The sequence below is a fragment of the Panthera leo genome, chromosome D3 (genome assembly GCF_018350215.1).
Source record: "Panthera leo isolate Ple1 chromosome D3, P.leo_Ple1_pat1.1, whole genome shotgun sequence".
Lineage (NCBI taxonomy): Eukaryota > Metazoa > Chordata > Mammalia > Carnivora > Felidae > Panthera > Panthera leo.
Window position 1 is genome coordinate 2,558,684 of NC_056690.1, and position 17,754 is coordinate 2,576,437.

Sequence of the window (17,754 nt, forward strand, 5' to 3'; positions counted from 1 at the left end):
AGTGACTCATTTGTCATAAACCAAGGCAGGGATTAGCGCTTGGTTCAAGCCCAGTGAAACCAAAGTGCACGTGTGCTAAGAATGATCGTAATGGTTCCAAAAGGCTGCTCGGAGGTCACTGTGTAAAAATGATTCACCTGAGGCAGACCGTGCTCAGTATATGCCACAGCTGTGTCTTCAGGGAGTGACCACCCACTTTCTTGTACGCGATCGTGCTTGAAATGCACACGCCATCTCTCTGGAGCCAGGATCCATTCTTCAGTTCGGAACATCTGAAACACGTCCTAGAAATGTGTCTCTTCTCCCGAAAACGTTCTGTGTCTATGAGAGGCAACTTCCCAGCGTCCTGCACTAAATTTCAGAAAGCGTGTCCCCTTAGAAGTAATGCCATTCATTATAACTTCAGGTAGCTGCACTAATTGTTAGCAACAAAAGCTGGGTACTCCCTAGCTTAAATGATCAGCCAGGTTCCTGCTTGAGCACTTAAAAAGGATTCATGGGAGAAACATTGTCAGAGCTCCACATGACCTACTTGTGAATAAAATGTAAGAAAAACGTGAGCCTGTCCTGTATCAGAAAAGTCTTATGCCCTGATGTGTCCTATAGAATGAAAAGATCACCAAATCCAGGATGATGACCTATTTATTTAAAGCAAATTTGATTCAATAAAATTCCAGTGCACAATAATGGGACAGCCCTTAGAATTCATCTCCGTATAATAGCAGCTGTCCACAGTGAATTGAACTTTTTTTTTTTGCCACCACCTCCCGGTTGCCTGCTATTTAATTGAGTTCCCGCAAGGCAGAAATCATAGTTTTATTCACCTGCCGATCTCACCGGAGTATCTGGAAAACGAGACGGCTTTCTGGCCTACCGCATGCCCTTCCTGGTTTATAGATGACTGTTCCAAGTGTTGGCTTGTACGATGATTATTTAAAACAGAAAGCATGCTATTTTTTTTTTCACGCAGAAACAAGGCTGTCAATAAAACTCCTAAAACCACAAGCTTCAGCACCGAGGGTCCCACATGAGAGACGATGCCTCTTCTCATGGTAGAACAGTAACTCAGCAAAGGGAAAAGACGTGTGGGGTGAGGTCTGGGGGGGCCCCACGGCCCTCTCCCGGGGAGTCGCTGTGGACGCCCCAAGTCCCTCCAGCAGTAAGCTGTGGCTTCACGTGTTAAGTGTCGTCCACCCCGGGAAGCTGACCCGAGCCTGGATGCCCAGGGCGTCCCCCGGGGGCTGGTCACTAGGCGCCTCTGGCTGGCACGCACCATAATTCCAGGCTTCCAGAAAGCAAGCAGGTGTCGGACGTAAACCGTATTGTTTGTGCAGACAGGTCGGGCACAGTGGACCCTCTCCTCAGGGGATGGTGGGATCCCCCTGCCCACAAGGCCGGTGCCTGGATGCCAGCCAGGGGCACCCTTGCCACCCGCCTTTCTAGAACGGCAGCCTCAGACCTGCCCTTGACTCTGTGCCACCGTGCGCCTTGAAGGCGTTTCTGTGGGAGGTCGTGTGCATGGTGTGAGCGTGCACCAGGGTTTCAGAGGCTGGCGCCTGGCCTCCGTGTCCGTGCAGGCACAGCGGTTTCACATCTGGAGGGTGCACCTCGGAGTCTGCCCCTCCCGGGCCGTCTCGTCCCCGACTGTGTGCTCGTCCCTCCTCTGCTCTGGCTGCAAAGCCCCTTGTGTGTTCCCCGCACCCCCCGGGGGACCAGGAGGAGCAAGCCCAGCCGCACACACGACTTTCGAACACGAGTCCGGTTTGAACATCAGACGGTTTGCCACGCTTCGTGCATTTTCCTGCATACTTGCCATTCTGTGCGATTTTCCACTTGAAACTTGTCGGAGAGAGAGTAAGGGCAGGCAAGGAACCTCCTTCCTCACCCACCAGCTTCTCGGGAAGGAGCGAAGCCCCTCCTGTCTGGGCACAGAGCTCTGGGCACATGACTTGCCCCCTGCCTCAGATGGTGGGGAAGAACGAGTGAACGGGCACGGGGTGACACGCGCGTGTGTGTAGGGAGGCACGTGTGTGCACGTGCCAAGCGTGTACACGGTGGCACACTTGTATCAGGAAATCTGTGTTCGTGTAAAGTCTGGTGGGCGTGAGACCTCCAGACGCGCACGGACTGGTGTTGAGTGGCCGCGGACGTGCGTGGGATCAGAGTACGTGGCTCCTGAGTTCCGTGGGTTTGTGTGGTGCTAAGGGTAGCACAGGGCACGGCCCGACCTTCGTGGCCGCCCGGCCAGGTGACGAAACACCCAGGTCTGCTGCTTGTGAGCTGCGTGACGCCCGGGTCCTCAGCCGCTGGGGGGGAATGACAGCGGCACTGGCCCCACGGGCACGTGGCATCGTAGAGGTGAGGCCGCAAGGCCCGTGAAGGGCGCCCGGTGCGTGGTGCACGGTCGCTCACAGCAGCCGTGACGGGGACGGTGGGGTGGGAAGGGCACGCAGGGGAGTCGACGGGTCTGTTCAAACCTCCGCACCTGCGTTCCTGGGGCCCCCACCCCGTCTGAGCTGCAGCCCCCCGCTCTGAGCCGAGGACATCGTTAGGGCATCAGCCAATACAGGCGAGGCGTCCTCAGCGCCTGGTGCAGAGGAGACGGTCAGCGGACGCGCATTCCGTTTTCCTTCATTTCCCTTTTCTGCTTCGGTCTTCATGGTCTGGAGGTTTGCAGGTGATTCTTCTTTTTTTTTTTTAAACTAAATCCACCCACGAGCGCGGCTTTGACCCTCTGTGCCTGCAGACTGTCTGTGCACCGTCCGAGCTCCTCCGTTAAACCTGGGAAGAGCTGGGGGGCAGTCAGGACAGAGGGATTGCAAGGTGACGGCGAGGTGGCGAGGATGTGATTAACACAGGCTCACGCCTGCAGTAGGTTCCCCAGTCCCAGAAGCAGCGGCGCCCCTGGGGTTCCCCAGAGCCGTCTGAGCTGTGCTCTCTCTGTCTCCCCAGGGCCAAGGTGAAGAAAGGCGTGAGCGTCGTGGGGGTGAGAGCCAGCAGCCCTTCCATTTGGGAGGTCACGGAGGGCACGGAGCACACTGGCAAGTACGCACCGGCTGTCATCCTCTGCCAGAAGAAATCCGCGGGCTCGGAAACCGGGTGAGTCCCCGCGGCCCGCGGTAGATTCAGACTCGCACCGCGGCCTGCACCGGCACCTGCTGTCTGTCCGTATCACTTGTGCTTCTCAGAGGGGCGGGCGGAATCCGTCGTTGGGGAAGGGGGGCTGTTCTGCAGACCGGGCCTCCTTAAAATTCCAGCGTAGCCCCGGGGTCACCCGCAGGGGCCGCTCCGCGCAGGTGGGATCTAACCTACAGCTGGGGGTACACGTCGCCGAGGCCTCCCTCCGGCCGGAAGGGCATCTCTGATGAAGCGGCCTGTCCTGCGAGCCTTACACACGAGAGCGTGTGAATCTCTGGCACACGGGCTCCGCGTTTGCCGTGCAGAGTCCAGGATCACGTACGCGATTGCGTTGGTGCGCACGCGTTTTCCGATGCACGGGGAAGTGTCTGCTGTGGGATCATAGGGCATCGTCAGTCACCCGAGAGGCCAATTAAAACTGGAATCTGTGTCTCATACCCAGCAAGTTAGAAACCGTCAACTCACAGCTGGGCAGAGGGACTTGGAAGCTCAGCGCTTCTCGATTTTTATTCCTGTTTCCGGAAGCCTCATTTGGGGCTCTGGAGAATCCCTAGTCTGGTCTCGTATTTTTACCACTTTTAGGTTGGTTGTGTTTTTGCTCCTTATGATACTGACCATTGAAAAGTAACAAGCAGATGAACATGTTATTTCTGGTGTCAGGTGATTAGACCTCAGCGTGCAAGTGTTTGGAAAAATACGTTTATTTTCTTTCCATTTACTTATTCTAATCTCGAGGTCGTGGATCCCAACTGATGGCTGTGACACTGTCACCTAGAAAGGTTTCTTCTGCGTTGTGACGTTAGCGAAAATTAGGAAGCATGGACGGGTGGATGCATGGATAGATACATGACCGGTAGGAGGCAGGTGGGTAGTTAGGCAGGCAATCAGCTTATTTTACTCTTAACTAGAAGAGGAGAGGACTTTGGGAGGAAGGCTCTCGACTAGTCTGTTCTGTTTTCTCTTCTCTCTCTTGCCCTCTCCTCTGTAGGTTGTTGTAAGTAGGAGTGGTTGGAACATCTTCTATAAAATATGAAAAGGTTTGAGCAGTTTTAAACTTTTATGATTTTTTGTTTCTTTTGAGTCCCTGGCCAAGGATTAGCTCAGTTTATCCCGGGCCTGGAGGAGGGAACAAGGAAAATTTCTGAACACGGCTCATCCCCATCAAGGCGTAAGCCGCTTTTCTGTGGGTCAAAACTTCAGGGGCTCCCAAGAATTGCTTTTAACCCTTCTTTAAATGGAACAGAAACTCAGCATCTGCAGAATACACAGAAACACACAAATGTATGGCGTTTGCCTTTTTTCTTCTCTCCTGTGTATCAGGATCTTGTTCTAAGAAGCAAGTGCCCTGAATGGAATTTCACGTTAGTCCTTCAAAGTCCTGACCCCCTATGGAGATTATTCCTGATCGCTTTGTAGATCCTGATGTCCGTTTTCTGTTTCTTCCTATGGGTCCAGAGGACAGGAAAAAAGCACGCGCATACGCACAGACAGACGCGCACACACTTATGTTATATGCGCATAAACAGTATTCTGCATATGTATGCGGACACGACGTGTTTGTGTGTGTATTGAGATACATGCGTATATCGTATGACTCTATAGAACATACATACGATGGAGGTGTTAGCGTGTGCTTGCGTGTATGCATACGCTGTTACGTGATTTATCTGTGCTCACATCTGTCGAGGGGGAAGTTCGTGTTTCGGAATTCGGTTCTCACGCTACAGCTAGGAAGGCTTTGCTCGGCGAGGAGGCTTAAAAGCGGAAGCCGTCTTGGTGTGGGGACACGTCTGTCTCGTCCGCAGCGACGGCCCCAGCCCGACGGCACCCCCTGGTGCACATGGGGCTCCCCACACATGCTGGTCGGCTGCGGTTCTGGAGCTACACCTCATCTCTGTTATTCTAAGTGTTACGATGCAAATCACACGTAGTGAATCCTTTCCAGTACACCTGTTTGAAACAGTAAGGCATATAATAAGGGGTGTGTTGAAGCCTAGGTTGGGGAAAACCCAGAGAAAGGTACTTTTTTAAAAAAAAACTTACAGGTTTATTTATTTATTTTTTAAGAGAGAGAGAGAGACAGAGTGTGAGCAGGGAGAGGGGCAGAGACAGAGGGAGACACAGAATCGGGAGCAGGCTCCAGCCTCCGAGCTGTCAGCACAGAGCCCGACACGGGGCTCGAACCTACAAGCCGTGAGATCATGACCTGAGCTGAAGTCGGATGCTTAACCCACTGAGCCACCCAGGCGCCCCAAGAGAAAGGTACTTTTTTGAGCGGAGGGGTCCAGCAACTGATTTCTACCGGAGGAGCGTGCCAGGAAGTTGGGGGAGAAGGCTGAATGTGGGTTGCTTTATCCTGTGAACCATTTGGACCACGAATGGTTTGCTCTGTGCATGTATTGCCATTTAATAAAATGTAGACAGCTAAATGGACATTTTTTGAATATGATACATTTATTAATACAGTCAACTTTTATCCTCACTTCAGAATTTTTCATCTTCTGTCTGTATGGAATTCAATGACGAAACATCATGTTCCAGGATCTGGGATAGTGAGTGGCCTGGGAGGAGATCTATTTCTCTTTATCTGAAGGATAATTGGAAAATGTATTACAGAGTGGGTATTTTACTATTAGAAGGTTTTGCTTCAGAAGTTGTCTTGCTTTATAAATTCTTCCTACTCCCTTTGAATGTTTTTTTTAGTTATTCTTAAAAGTCAGAATCAGATCATCAGAATGTAAAGAGGCAGTCTTAATTAGCTTGAGAGTCATGGATTTTGTATTGCTAATAATTCACCACGGATCACGAAGTTGTGCTAATGAAGTTAAATCACTGTGACAGGTGTAATTTTATGGATTAAGGAGACACTTGTGATCGTGATGAATTCAGTAGGAAGGAGTGAAGATCTCTCATCTGAGTTGAAATACATCCTTTCCTTTCTGGAAAAGTTGGGTTGCTGAAAACCTTATGATAGTATTAACATATGAATGTTATCACAACTCTCTGGTCTTTTTTTTTTTTAATTAAACCAATGTGCTTGGCCATGTGAAACTACTGTCTCAATGTGTGTGTGTGTTTAACATTTTTATTTATTTTTGGGAGACAGAGAGAGAGAGAGAGAGAGCAGGGGAGGGGCAGAGAGAGAGAGAGGGAGACATAGAATCTGAAGCAGGCTCCAGGCTCTGAGCTGTCAGCACAGAGCCCAACGCGGCTCGAACTCATGGACTGCGAGATCATGACCTGAGCCGAGGTCAGAGGCTGAAATGACTGAGCCACCCAGTGCCCCTCTCTGGTCTTTTTTGACTAAACATAGCCAAGAAATAGTGTGGAACAGGGTAGAATAACTAATGTCCCTCCATCAAATTCGTCACTAAGGCACAATGTGAACCGAGATCAATGTATGACAAAAGCTGTGTATTTGTTTTTAAGTTTATTTATTTAGAGAGAGACAGAGACAGTGCAGGGAGAGAGGGAGAGAGAGTCCCAAGCAGGCTCCGCACCACCAGCAGGGCTGATGACTGGGGGCTGGAACTCACGAACCGTGAGATCATGACCTGAACCAGAATCAAGAGGCAGACACTGAACCGACTGAGCCACTCGGGCACCCCAAGTCGTGTATTTTTTATCTCTTTGCTCTTCCCTGCATAGATGAGTGTTTTCCAGAGTTTGCCACCGTTGCATAGGTAGGGCATAGATACGGGTTTGAATCAACTTGAGCGACAGAAGCTTCCATGGTTTTCTCCGGCGAGACTTCGATGCACATGCTCATCTACCTTGTCTTTATAGCACCTGTCCTTTGTCAGAAGATCGTAGACAGGAAGTGCACAGCTGGAATGAATCTTTTTTTAATAACTGTCCATTTATTGTATATGCACTAATTTCATGTGTATCGTAGGTAGTATTTTTCACTTTAAGAAGTACATATTTTAGATAAATACGTGAACTGCTATAAAGACAATTGATATTTCAAATACAGACCGATGTACAAAACCATGAATGTATGTTCAAAGGGAGGATTTTCTGGCATCGATTAATGTATCTCAAACTGTATTTGTTAGGATTATTTGATTATTTAATTTTTATTGCAGAAAAGAGTGACTTAAGCAAGACAGAGGTTTATTTCTCTCCCACCCAGAAAAAGCCTACTGTGGGTGGGTGGGCTGGGGCTGGTATGACACTCCCTGGCACCTCCAGGGTCCCAGGCCCCCTCTTCCACACGCACCAGTGCCAGGACTCCGTCCTCACAGATGAAGATGGCTGCGGGGGTGCCGGCCATCACACCTGCCCTCCAGAAGAGGGTCTTCTGAGCTGGGTCAACTCCCTTTCAGCAACTTGCCTGGAAACCCATGCCAACCCCCAGTTCTCTCTCACATCTCCTTGGCCAGGACTTAACCAAGTGGCTGCACCAGATGTCCAAGGAAAGTGGGAAACATCATTTATTACAGACAGTGGTATGTCCAGCTCAGAACCATTTTTCTGCTCCAAAGACAGAAGAACAGACGCAGTGGGTTGGGCAGCCTGAATCCTCTTTCTGAATTTATAATGAGCAGATGTTGTGGCATTTCCAGGAGGGCGATGACAAGCTCATGGTACCCAGTGATCTCCTTCCCTCTGCCAGGCTCCTACGGAGGTTTCCAGAGAAACGTAAGGGGTAGGGAGGCCCGCCTAGCAACGCACCCGAAACGTCATGCACGTGTTGGCAACTTAGGGAAGAGTTTGTCCAGGTGAAGACAGGACTGAGCTGAACGAGGGTGCAAAGGTGGCCAATCCCGAGAGAGCCGGAATGTGAGTGGAAACCCGGACAGAAGAACCAGGAGCCGGACGCACACGGCAGGCCGGGGCTGGCGAGCCTCACTCTCTGGACAGGCGGCTGCAAGAGGCCAGGGGGCCCTGGCCTGCCCAGGAGAAGACGAAATACCACCCTAAGCGAGAATTCGGGGGAAACCCTCGAAAACCAGAGGCAAAGCCAGAACTGCCCGCATGAAAGGGGGGGTATTGTGCGCTGGTCGGCGTTCTCACGTTTGTATCGTAAGAGACGGATCCGGCCGCGGGAGGAGAGGCCGCGGAACCAGGCAGGGGGTGAGAAGATGGGCTGCCACGGCCGTAGAAACAGATCAGTGGGGTCGAGCCGAACCTTCGGGACACGGAGACTTCAGAGGAGAGCGTGAGAAAGAGCTGGAAATAAGGAGAACCCCCTGAAGCCCAGCCCAACGAGAATATACAAAGGAGCAGGCACAGCTAACCTGTTACCAGAAGGTCGAACCCTGCTAGTTATGCCCCTGGGAGGAGCTAACCTAGTTACCACCAGGTCGAACGCGGCTAGTTACCCACCCAGGGGAACCGAAAGCAAAAGTCCGCGGAAGAGCCGCCGCTCAGACCTTCTCGCCAACACCACCCACAGCAGCCGGAAGGCGGACGGCGGCCCAGTGCGGTGCGTCCACGCACGGGGATGTCGCTCAGCAGTTACGTGGGGAGGAGTGCCGGGCCCTGTGCAACGCGGGTCGGCTTTGAAGGTGCTACAGCCCGCGACACAGGCCAGCTGTGGAAGGCCACGCGCTGTGTGGCTCCTTTTAGACCATGTGTGCAGAGCGGCCGGTGCCCAGAGACCTGTGTCTGAGCTGCTCGCCGCTCTGGGTTTGAGCCTGACCGCCGAGGACGGGGGTGTCTTCCCGAAGTAGTAAGGATACCGTCCCACGCGCTGTGGATAAGCCAGAGCCACTCACTCGGGCAGTCTAAAATGGCGAGTGTTACAGCGAATGAATTCCGTCTCGATCAATGTGTTGTAGAAGTCGGCAGACGGCAAGAGCTGACACGGTCATACGGATTTTGCGTGTAAGTGAGAAGAGGGCAGGAAAGATCAAGGCCGGACCGAGCAGCTCAATCCCAGATGGTGACGCCACGTGGGACCCGTGTTCTGCCCCCTTCATCTGCTCCGTGTGTATTTCTGAAAATTCCCATCGTGAACGTGGGCCGTTTCTGACTTGGGAAAAGACAAGGTATGGAAGACTGGGATAAAACATAAGCTGCATTTCATCATGGAAAATCTCGTTCAGCAGAGTCCTGGATGTTGGTCCTTGTCATTGCTGAATGGAATACGGGCTGTTTGGGGATGCTTTGTCCATCTGCAGGGGTGCCCAGATTTGAAGCCAGCAAGATCTGGCCTCTTGGTTTCTGGCAAAAACAGCTTGTAACAGAGACCTTGTAGATTGTTTGTCAACGCTCCATTTTGCTTTACAAAGCCAAGTTTGAATCGTTGCACTTGACTGCTGCTTGGCCATGCCGAGATCACAGACCCAGGGATGGAAAATAAAAACCTTGAGATTGTTTTTGCATTAATTCAATAATTTGATTAGATTTATTTTCTGGCAGTCTGTCACCAGCGAGACAGTTCAACTCTTCTGACGTCCAGAACCCGGGCTTAACAACAACAAAGTCTTTCCTGTTCAAGTGTGATTTGTCTGATGCCTTAAATGATTGCATCATCCTTATCAGTGACTTAACGGATTACGACATGCATCCACGGTACCGTTTGAGTGATAATTCCTTCACAAAGCGTGGAAGGAACGCGGGCACCCTTCAGGAAGAGCTGATAGCGTGTTTCTCATTTTCACGCTGGCCGTCTCACATCTCACCACCAGAGAGGTGATAAGAGGTTGGGCATCCTCCTCTATAATACCAGCAACGCGACGTCGGCCTTTGCCGAACTCTTGTGAGAACCCCATGTGATCCTGTGCGGGAACACACTGAAAGAATCAAGACCACCATTCTAAGAAAACCGTCTACCGATCGTTTTCAGATCGTTTAGATGACTGTATAATATACGAAGCACGCGTACCCAAGTCCTCCAAGATCCTGGAGAATTACACGTTATTTCCATACTCTAAATGAAAATTTCCCAGAGTACGAGATGAATTACATTAGTTGTGTGTGGAGGTTTTATTAAGCATTGCGTGTGACTTTCGAACCTGCCAGGAGCCATTTGGTTCAAGTGTGTCTTAATAACTTCTGCATTAGGGAGACAACAGACCGAGGTATTGTTTCTGATGCTGCTAGACATCATTTCTTCTAATCATATTGGAGGGAGAAGATGCACGTAATAAAATGTTTCTTTTTTCTTTTTTCTGAGGATGTGTATGCTGTGTGCTGCAGTAATCATAAGATGCTTCATCCACTTTGGAGAGGTATCTGTCAGCATCTGGCTAATCACATTTAAGACGGGAATCCGTATGACCCTAAAATTGCGTTTCTGGATACATCTGGTCCAGATTAAAGCTTAGCCACGGACACGGGGAGACGTGTATCACAGCATTCATTGCTGTATTTTTTTTTTTTTTTTTTTTTTTTATTTTTGGGACAGAGAGAGACAGAGCATGAACGGGGGAGGGGCAGAGAGAGAGGGAGACACAGAATCGGAAACAGGCTCCAGGCTCCGAGCCATCAGCCCAGAGCCTGACGCGGGGCTCGAACTCACGGACCGCGAGATCGTGACCTGGCTGAAGTCGGACGCTTAACCGACTGCGCCACCCAGGCGCCCCCATTGCTGTATTTTTAAAAATAGCTGGTGTCCAAAAACAAAATAGTATTCATCAAGAGGCGTGCCGAGTTTTAAAAATGGTGCATTCATTCTGCCGTTGTGAGGAGTAGCCTAGATCTTGTTGTGCGTGTGTGTCGACCTTAAGTTGAGCCGAAAGTCCAGGGGCGCCTGGGTGGCTCAGTCGGTGAAGCGGCCGACTTTGGCTCAGGTCATGATCTCACGGTTCGTGGGTTCGAGCCCTGCGTCGGGCTCTGTGCTGACAGCTCAGAGCCTGGAGCCTGTTTCCGATTCTGTGTCTCCCTCTCTCTGACCCTCCCCTGTTCATGCTCTGTCTCTCCCTGTCTCAAAAATAAATAAAAACCGTTAAAAAAAATTAAAAAAAAAAAGAAAGTCCAACATCGTGGGAAGTAGGAAGTGTGGCTGTCACGTACGATGTTGCCTCTCAAGTGATTACAAAAGAGACCCACGCAAGTGTGTCATTTTCGAGGAAGACGCTGAGTTAATACAGTCAGAGGTAGGATGAGACGTTGATGCTGTCTGAAAGGCTGGCCTCTGACACCCAGCGCGGGGGAAGGTGTGCAGGGGTGTTCTGTGGGCGGACGGCCCAGAGGACGGAGCTCTGGGACCCTCCCAGGGCCGCACTGCGTTTTGTCCCAGGAAATGGAAGCTTCCTTGTGCGGCTCCCCTTAGAAACACACAGACTGAGGGAGGCGCTGTGATCATTCAAGCACATGGCGTTACAGTTAGCGGGACGTCCCGAGCCCAAGTCTCTGTGAAACGGTACCTCGATCTGCCTCCCCCAGGCCCATTCTGCGGGAGCACGGGAAGTGTGAGGTTTGCCTTAATTTACCCCGTGTTGCTTTTCTTTTTGTTACATCCATGTATTTGATATTTAGTGCCTCCTGTTTCCAAGTAGAGCACCAAATTTAGAATTAAGTTATTTAACACCCACTCGTAGCGGGGCCACGGCAGTGAGCTGGGGCCTCACGTCTTTGCTCGCAGCACCTGCCTTTGCCTTCGGTAGGACCTCCAGGCTGATGCACCGGCTGGGTTTGCTGCCACGGCCACAGAACTAGCGACCGCGGCCTGAGTGGTCCCCCAGTAGCAACGATGACTGTGTTACCCCGGTGGCTGGTGTTCATCAGAGCGCTTCCTAAACACGCTTTGGTGCTGTGGAGACTGGCTGGTGTGGGATTGCCGGTGGTTTGTGATGTCACACAGCCGACCGGACCTACTGTGTGCTGCTCCGAGGAGGGAGAAGCCCCTCGTCCGTTGGAATCACCAGGAGCATCTGCAGTGGTGGAAATAGCAGACGGGACACGTAACGTCCCGTGCAGAACGCTGGGGGATGCAGTCCGTCTTCCTATATGTTTCTGAACTTGAATCTGCACGTGAAGCGAATGGGTGTGTGCGTGGGTGTGCGTGGGTGTGTGTGTGTGCACGCCCTACGTGCCCAGCCCTTAGAGTCCTTCTCTCTCAAGATGGAAACCATGATCGGTCAAAGTCCTACCGGGAAAATAGGTCTGTATCTGTATCTGTATCTGTATCTGTATCTGTATCTGTATCTGTATCTGTATCTCTATATCCATGTATCCGTGGTTCAGCCTCTCTGTGTCATCTACGTCTGTATGCATATCTGTATCTCATCTATATTTGTGCATATACATATGCGTAATGTGGATATATGCATAATGCGAAATACAACTTTTTTTTAAATTTTTTTTTTTAACGTTTATTTATTTTTGAGACAGAGAGAGACAGAGCATGAACGGGGGAGGGGCAGAGAGACAGGGAGACACAGAATCGGAAGCAGGCTCCAGGCTCCGAGCCATCAGCCCAGAGCCCGACGCGGGGCTCAAACTCACGGACCATGAGATCGTGACCTGAGCTGAAGTCGGACGCTTAACCGACTGAGCCACCCGGGTGCCCCAAATACAACTTTTTAAAACTCCGCTAAGAGTCATGAGCCTCTGTAGTCATACTGTTTTGGTGGGTGTTCATACGGGAGTGCTGATTCATAGGGGCACAAGTACCCCAATATTTACAACAGCGCTTTCAACAGCAGCCAAATTATGGAAAGAGCCTAAATGTCCATCAACGGACGAATGGATAAAGAAGATGTGGTTTATATATATAACTGAATACTACCTGGCAATGAGAAAGGATGAAATCATGCCATTGGCAGCAATGTGGATGGAACTGAAAGGTATTATGCTGAGTGAAATAAGTCAGCCAGAGAAAGACAGATATCGTATGTTTTCACTCATATGTGGATCTTGAGAAACTTAACAGAAGACCATGGAAGAAGGGAAGGGGAAAAAAAGTTACAAACAGAGAGGGAGGGAGGCAAAGCATAAGAGACTCTTAAATACAGAGAACAAACTGAGGGTTGATGGGGGTTTGGGAGATGGGGAAAAGTGGGGGATGGGCACTCAGGAGGGCACCTGTGGGGATGAGCACTGGGTGTTGTATGTAAGCGATGAACCACGGGAATCTACCCCCAAAATCAAGAGCACACGGTCTGCGCTGTATGTTAGCCACTTTGACAATAAATTATATTTTAAAAAGATCAAATCAAATAAAAATGGGATCATGATGTAAACAAAAAAAAAATAAACTGAAATAAAAAGAAATCTATAAAACTGTCAGCTTTAGTTCCTTGGAATTTCATTTTAATGAAATATTTTCCTATGAAGCTTTCATGTTGAGGCATATACTTTTAAGCCACGTTTGGGGTTAAAAATAAAAAAGCCTATTGAAAAAAAAAAGGCAGGTGCATAGACCCCGCATACCTTAGATGTTTTGAGGGAGAAGTTCTTGGGGGAAAGCCCATTTTTAGATCATCGAACTGCCCAGGCTACTCTGTCCTTCTGATCTCTGCCTTCACTGCCCAGCTGTTCAGCACAAACACCTGCCGGCATCCTGAAATCGCCACCTTTCGCTGGTGCCCTTGGCTGCATGGAACCAATGCTGCGTTTGGATGATCTGTTTCTTGAAGGCCTGGGGAGCAGTTTAGAGAGATAATAGTATTTCATGGAGCGTTAAAAAAAGAAACAAAAGAAAGATGATAGGATCCATCCAAAGTAGCCTTATTTATAGTCAAACTGTGAAAAATATCATCTTGCTTCTTATGTTCTAAAAATTTCATCCTGATTATTGTTCTCTTGGACAGGATGGCTCATTTTATTTTTAAATGTACACGTTTTGGGTTTTCTATCATTTCCAAAAAGCCCGTCTTCTGACAGCTCTCCACGTCCGTGCTGTGTGCCAATGAGTTCAAGAAGTTTCCTTAGTGACTTGTTAGCCTTCTAAGTCTCGTGATGAATTTTGTCACGGGTTAGTCTGCTGTGCCTTCTCCTCTGAGACAGAGCTGGAGAAGATAGCCAGAAGGGCATGGAACTTTATATTCTTACTTAGAGCTCTTTTTTTTTTTCTTTTAGAGCTTTTGAGTTATAAATTGTATCCTGTAAAATTCGCCCATGGAAAGTGTGCAGTTAAATGAGTTTTAGAAATCTACAACCATCACCACAATCTGCTATTAGACTTCTTCCATTACCAGAAAAAGTTGTTGTTGTTTTTTTTAAATCATCTGCTGTGCGTTTTCTTTTCCAATTCCAAGCAATCATTTTTGTCTCCTTTCTGTCCCCATAATACTGCATTTTCCGTAAGAACCCAAAGTGGAGACAACCCAGATATCTATCAACTGACAAGTAGCTAAAAACCTGAGCTGCCCCTTAGCAGAGGAATAGCATGCAGCGATGAAAAAGAACTTCGCAGTGTGCGTGAACAAGGCTGGGGAAACCTCAGCGGCGTGGCGCTGGGGGCTGGAAGCCACAGGCGGAAGATGGCATGTGGTATCATTCCGTTTGTGTGCAATTCCTAGACCTCATTGGACGGCAGTTCGTTTTCAGCTTCTCACTGGGACCCACCGTGTTACCAGGCACCAGATCACTTCATTGCTTCCCGAATTACTCTTTCATTTTCCTTTTTTTTTTTAATACACGAATTTGCTCCTGTGTAAGACTTCGGAACTTTTTCTGAGTGGAACCCTCACTTCACAGTGAATGCTCTGTGATCAGTCGTCGAGGGAGTGATGCCTTGGCCGGCCGGCCGCTCTAATTCCAGGCAGCAATGAAAGGTTTTCCATCCTCCTATTTTAAAGAGATTTATCCCACTGAACAAAAGATCCCAGTCAATAAAGTGCAGGGGGCTGTACATCCTTCATCTTTGACATAAAGGTAGACCCTGTCTTCATACCATAGAAATAAGACCTATGACCTCAACTCCCATTACAAGGTCGAGGCCTCTTTTCCACCGTCTTGACTCTAAAATATCCCGGAGAGTAAAAAGTGGGTTTTTCAGTTGTGGAGAGATGCCAGCACAGGATGTAATCCTGTCAGGATCCATTTCAAAATGCATAGCGATCATTCGGGACTCTCTAAGCATAAGCAGGTACTTTTCCATTCGGTCGACATCAGTGTTTGTCACTGGGGTTGTCTCTGTCACTGCTCAGCATTGTGCCCGTGTAACTCTCGAAGCCTGAGATGCTTGCTGTGGGTGGTTTCGGTTTGCCCACTCCCGGAGGCAAGTGGAACACGGGTGAGAACCGCATGTGGCTTGGTGTCATTATAACCGATCCTCCTGGAGAGAGAACCGGCCGGGAGCCCTTAGAGAGGGAGGAGACAGTGTGGGTGTCCAGGGGCTGCGTGGAGTGGGTCGGTGGGTGGATCTCGAATCCCAGCAGCACGTTGGTGTTAATATCCAGAAATGGGCTGTGTTCAACGCACACAGCTTAATGCTTGTGTGCAGGCTTGCTTGTTTTCCGTGCATTCATTACAACGGAGGTGTGATGGGATCAAAACAGCTGAGGTTGGTCCACGTTCCCCAAAGCTCTGGCAGCCGCACGCGGTGTTTGCAGCAGACCGTTTCCCATCTCGCCCGCAGGATCGCCCACTGACTCCTTGAACTCCGGGCGCTCCTGAATGGAAGTGAATTTATTCAGAAGGGAGTTGATCTTACCCACAGCAGGAAACCAGGGTGGCTTGGGTGCCCAAGTTGGCCATAGAATCCAGACAGTGAAAGAAGGCAGTGCTAGTGAGCTCTAGGTCCAGCCTTCTGCCTGCAGCAGGATCTGAATGCCACCTCTTTGTGTCACCGTGGACGGCCCACGAGTCCTCCAGGAGCATGAGGCGGTCGCGACCCGGCTGAGCCTTTCTTCAGAAGGGGCTCAAAGCGACTGAACAGAGTTCCTCTGTGTCTTATTAGATGCCAGGCCTGCACTAACGCTGTCCTGCATGGCTCTGACTGACCCCACCTGACTCGCACATTCCCAGGGCCCCTTACAGTTGGCCATGTGTCTTACGGTGTGTGTGTGTGTGTGTGTGCGTCTGTGACGTGTTTTATCTCGTGTTTTATCCTGATGGCCCCGCACCTGCTGCTAAAGCGAGCGTCCACATCCTTTTCAGGGCCATGGACTCCGCTGGCGGCCCGGTGATGCTCACGAATCTTCTCTCAGGATGATGTTTTTCATTTCATAGGCTCAAATTCATAGCAGCACTGAGGAGGGCGGTTGTACTAAAACCCGGCTTCAAAAAATGTTTCTCATTGCGAGGTGCTGTATGTGCTTCCTTCGTAAAAGCCTGGGGAGCACATCTCATAACCGCTAGGATTTCAAATAAGTGTGAAGGGCGGGATATGTTTTGAAGCATCTGTTATAAATGCAGTGTCACATGAAGGTCACTGCCTCTTCGGTTGGCGAAAAGTCACCATCATTGCTACTCTGGCTATTGCCTACACTCATTATTGGAGGATGTGCTAGATGTTCAGTTCCGGGCTAAAAAAAAAAAAACAATTATGAAAATGTGTTTTCCCCATCCAGGTGTATAGACCCCTGAATTCCATCTCCTTGGGGCCCTAGATTAATGACCCTTCCTGAAAACAAGTTTGGGCACCTTGAAGTGGGATGAGACATAATTAAAAGAACGAAATACTTCTAATGTATCAGGCCTACCCCTCCCTCTGCCGCAGTTGAGAAATGTATATTATATTACAGCTTCCCATGAATATAATTGCAAACATCAGAAAACGTTCCCATATAGAAAAGCAATATATCTGTGCATGCCAAGATTTGTTACAATGTTTAATAACTCTTTGGTCCTTTATTCTAGGAACTAATCCTAAGTACGTAATCAGGAATATGATACACAGACATGTTTTTCACATTTGAATTAATAATAAAAACTTGAGGAGTGCCTGGGTGGCTCAGTCGGTTAAGCGTCCGACTTTGGCTCAGGTCATGATCTCACTGTCTGTGAGTTCGAGCCCCGCGCTGGGCTCTGTGCTGACGGCTCGGAGCCTGGAGCCTGCTTCGGATTCTGTGTCTCCCTCTCTCTGCTCCTCCCCCCCGCCCCCCAAAATAAATAAACATTTTAAAAATTTAAAAAAAATTAATAAAAATTTGGAATCTGCCACCCAGGTAGGGATAGAGGAATAATTGAGTGACTTTGGCATACTCACACAACAAAATGTAACTGGGCCAATAAAATGGTGTTTTAAGATATTTATTGGCCCAAGAATATGCTGTCAACTTTCTGGCGCGTATACACACACATACACACACGCAACAGTCAAGAGACTAAAGGTAAAATGGTACAAAATCCAGTAACAGTGAGATTATGGGTGGTGTTTACTTTGTCCTGAAGTCAAGCCATAGAACCTACCACGTACCGGGGGCTGGATTGTACAGGACTTCAGTGTTAGACGTGACACCTCTTCTTACGGATCTTACAGTCTCGACGTTTGCCAGTCTTTCCGATAAGCTTGTATTAGTTTTACTAATTACAAAAATATCCAGAGGCTTCCAGTCTTTTATTCTTATTACAAACTTGCCTTAGAGACACATGCGCATTTCCTTCAAGAGTGAAAGCGGGGTTGACGGGCCCAGGTGTTGGCGACGTTGTTTACTGTCCTTGGAAGAAGAACTGTCTGGGAAAAGGGACCGTGTTCTGATCATCTTGGCGGTTGCCACATTGTATGTGTGTGTGTCTACCTTTAAGGACACAAATGCTAAATCCTCTCTGGAT

General features: G+C 49.3%; 1 protein-coding gene across 1 annotated transcript in view; it reads left to right on the plus strand.

Moving 5' to 3' along the window:
- Window positions 1-1,518: 1,518 nt before the first annotated feature.
- LOC122203992 (transmembrane protein 132D-like) overlaps window positions 1,519-17,754 on the plus strand; it is a 218,905-nt gene continuing 202,669 nt past the window's right edge. Inside the window, exons 1-2 of the mRNA XM_042911160.1 lie at window positions 1,519-1,523; window positions 2,953-3,099. Of these exons, the coding sequence (XP_042767094.1) occupies window positions 1,519-1,523; window positions 2,953-3,099 (152 nt within the window). The remainder of the gene's footprint in view (window positions 1,524-2,952; window positions 3,100-17,754) is intronic.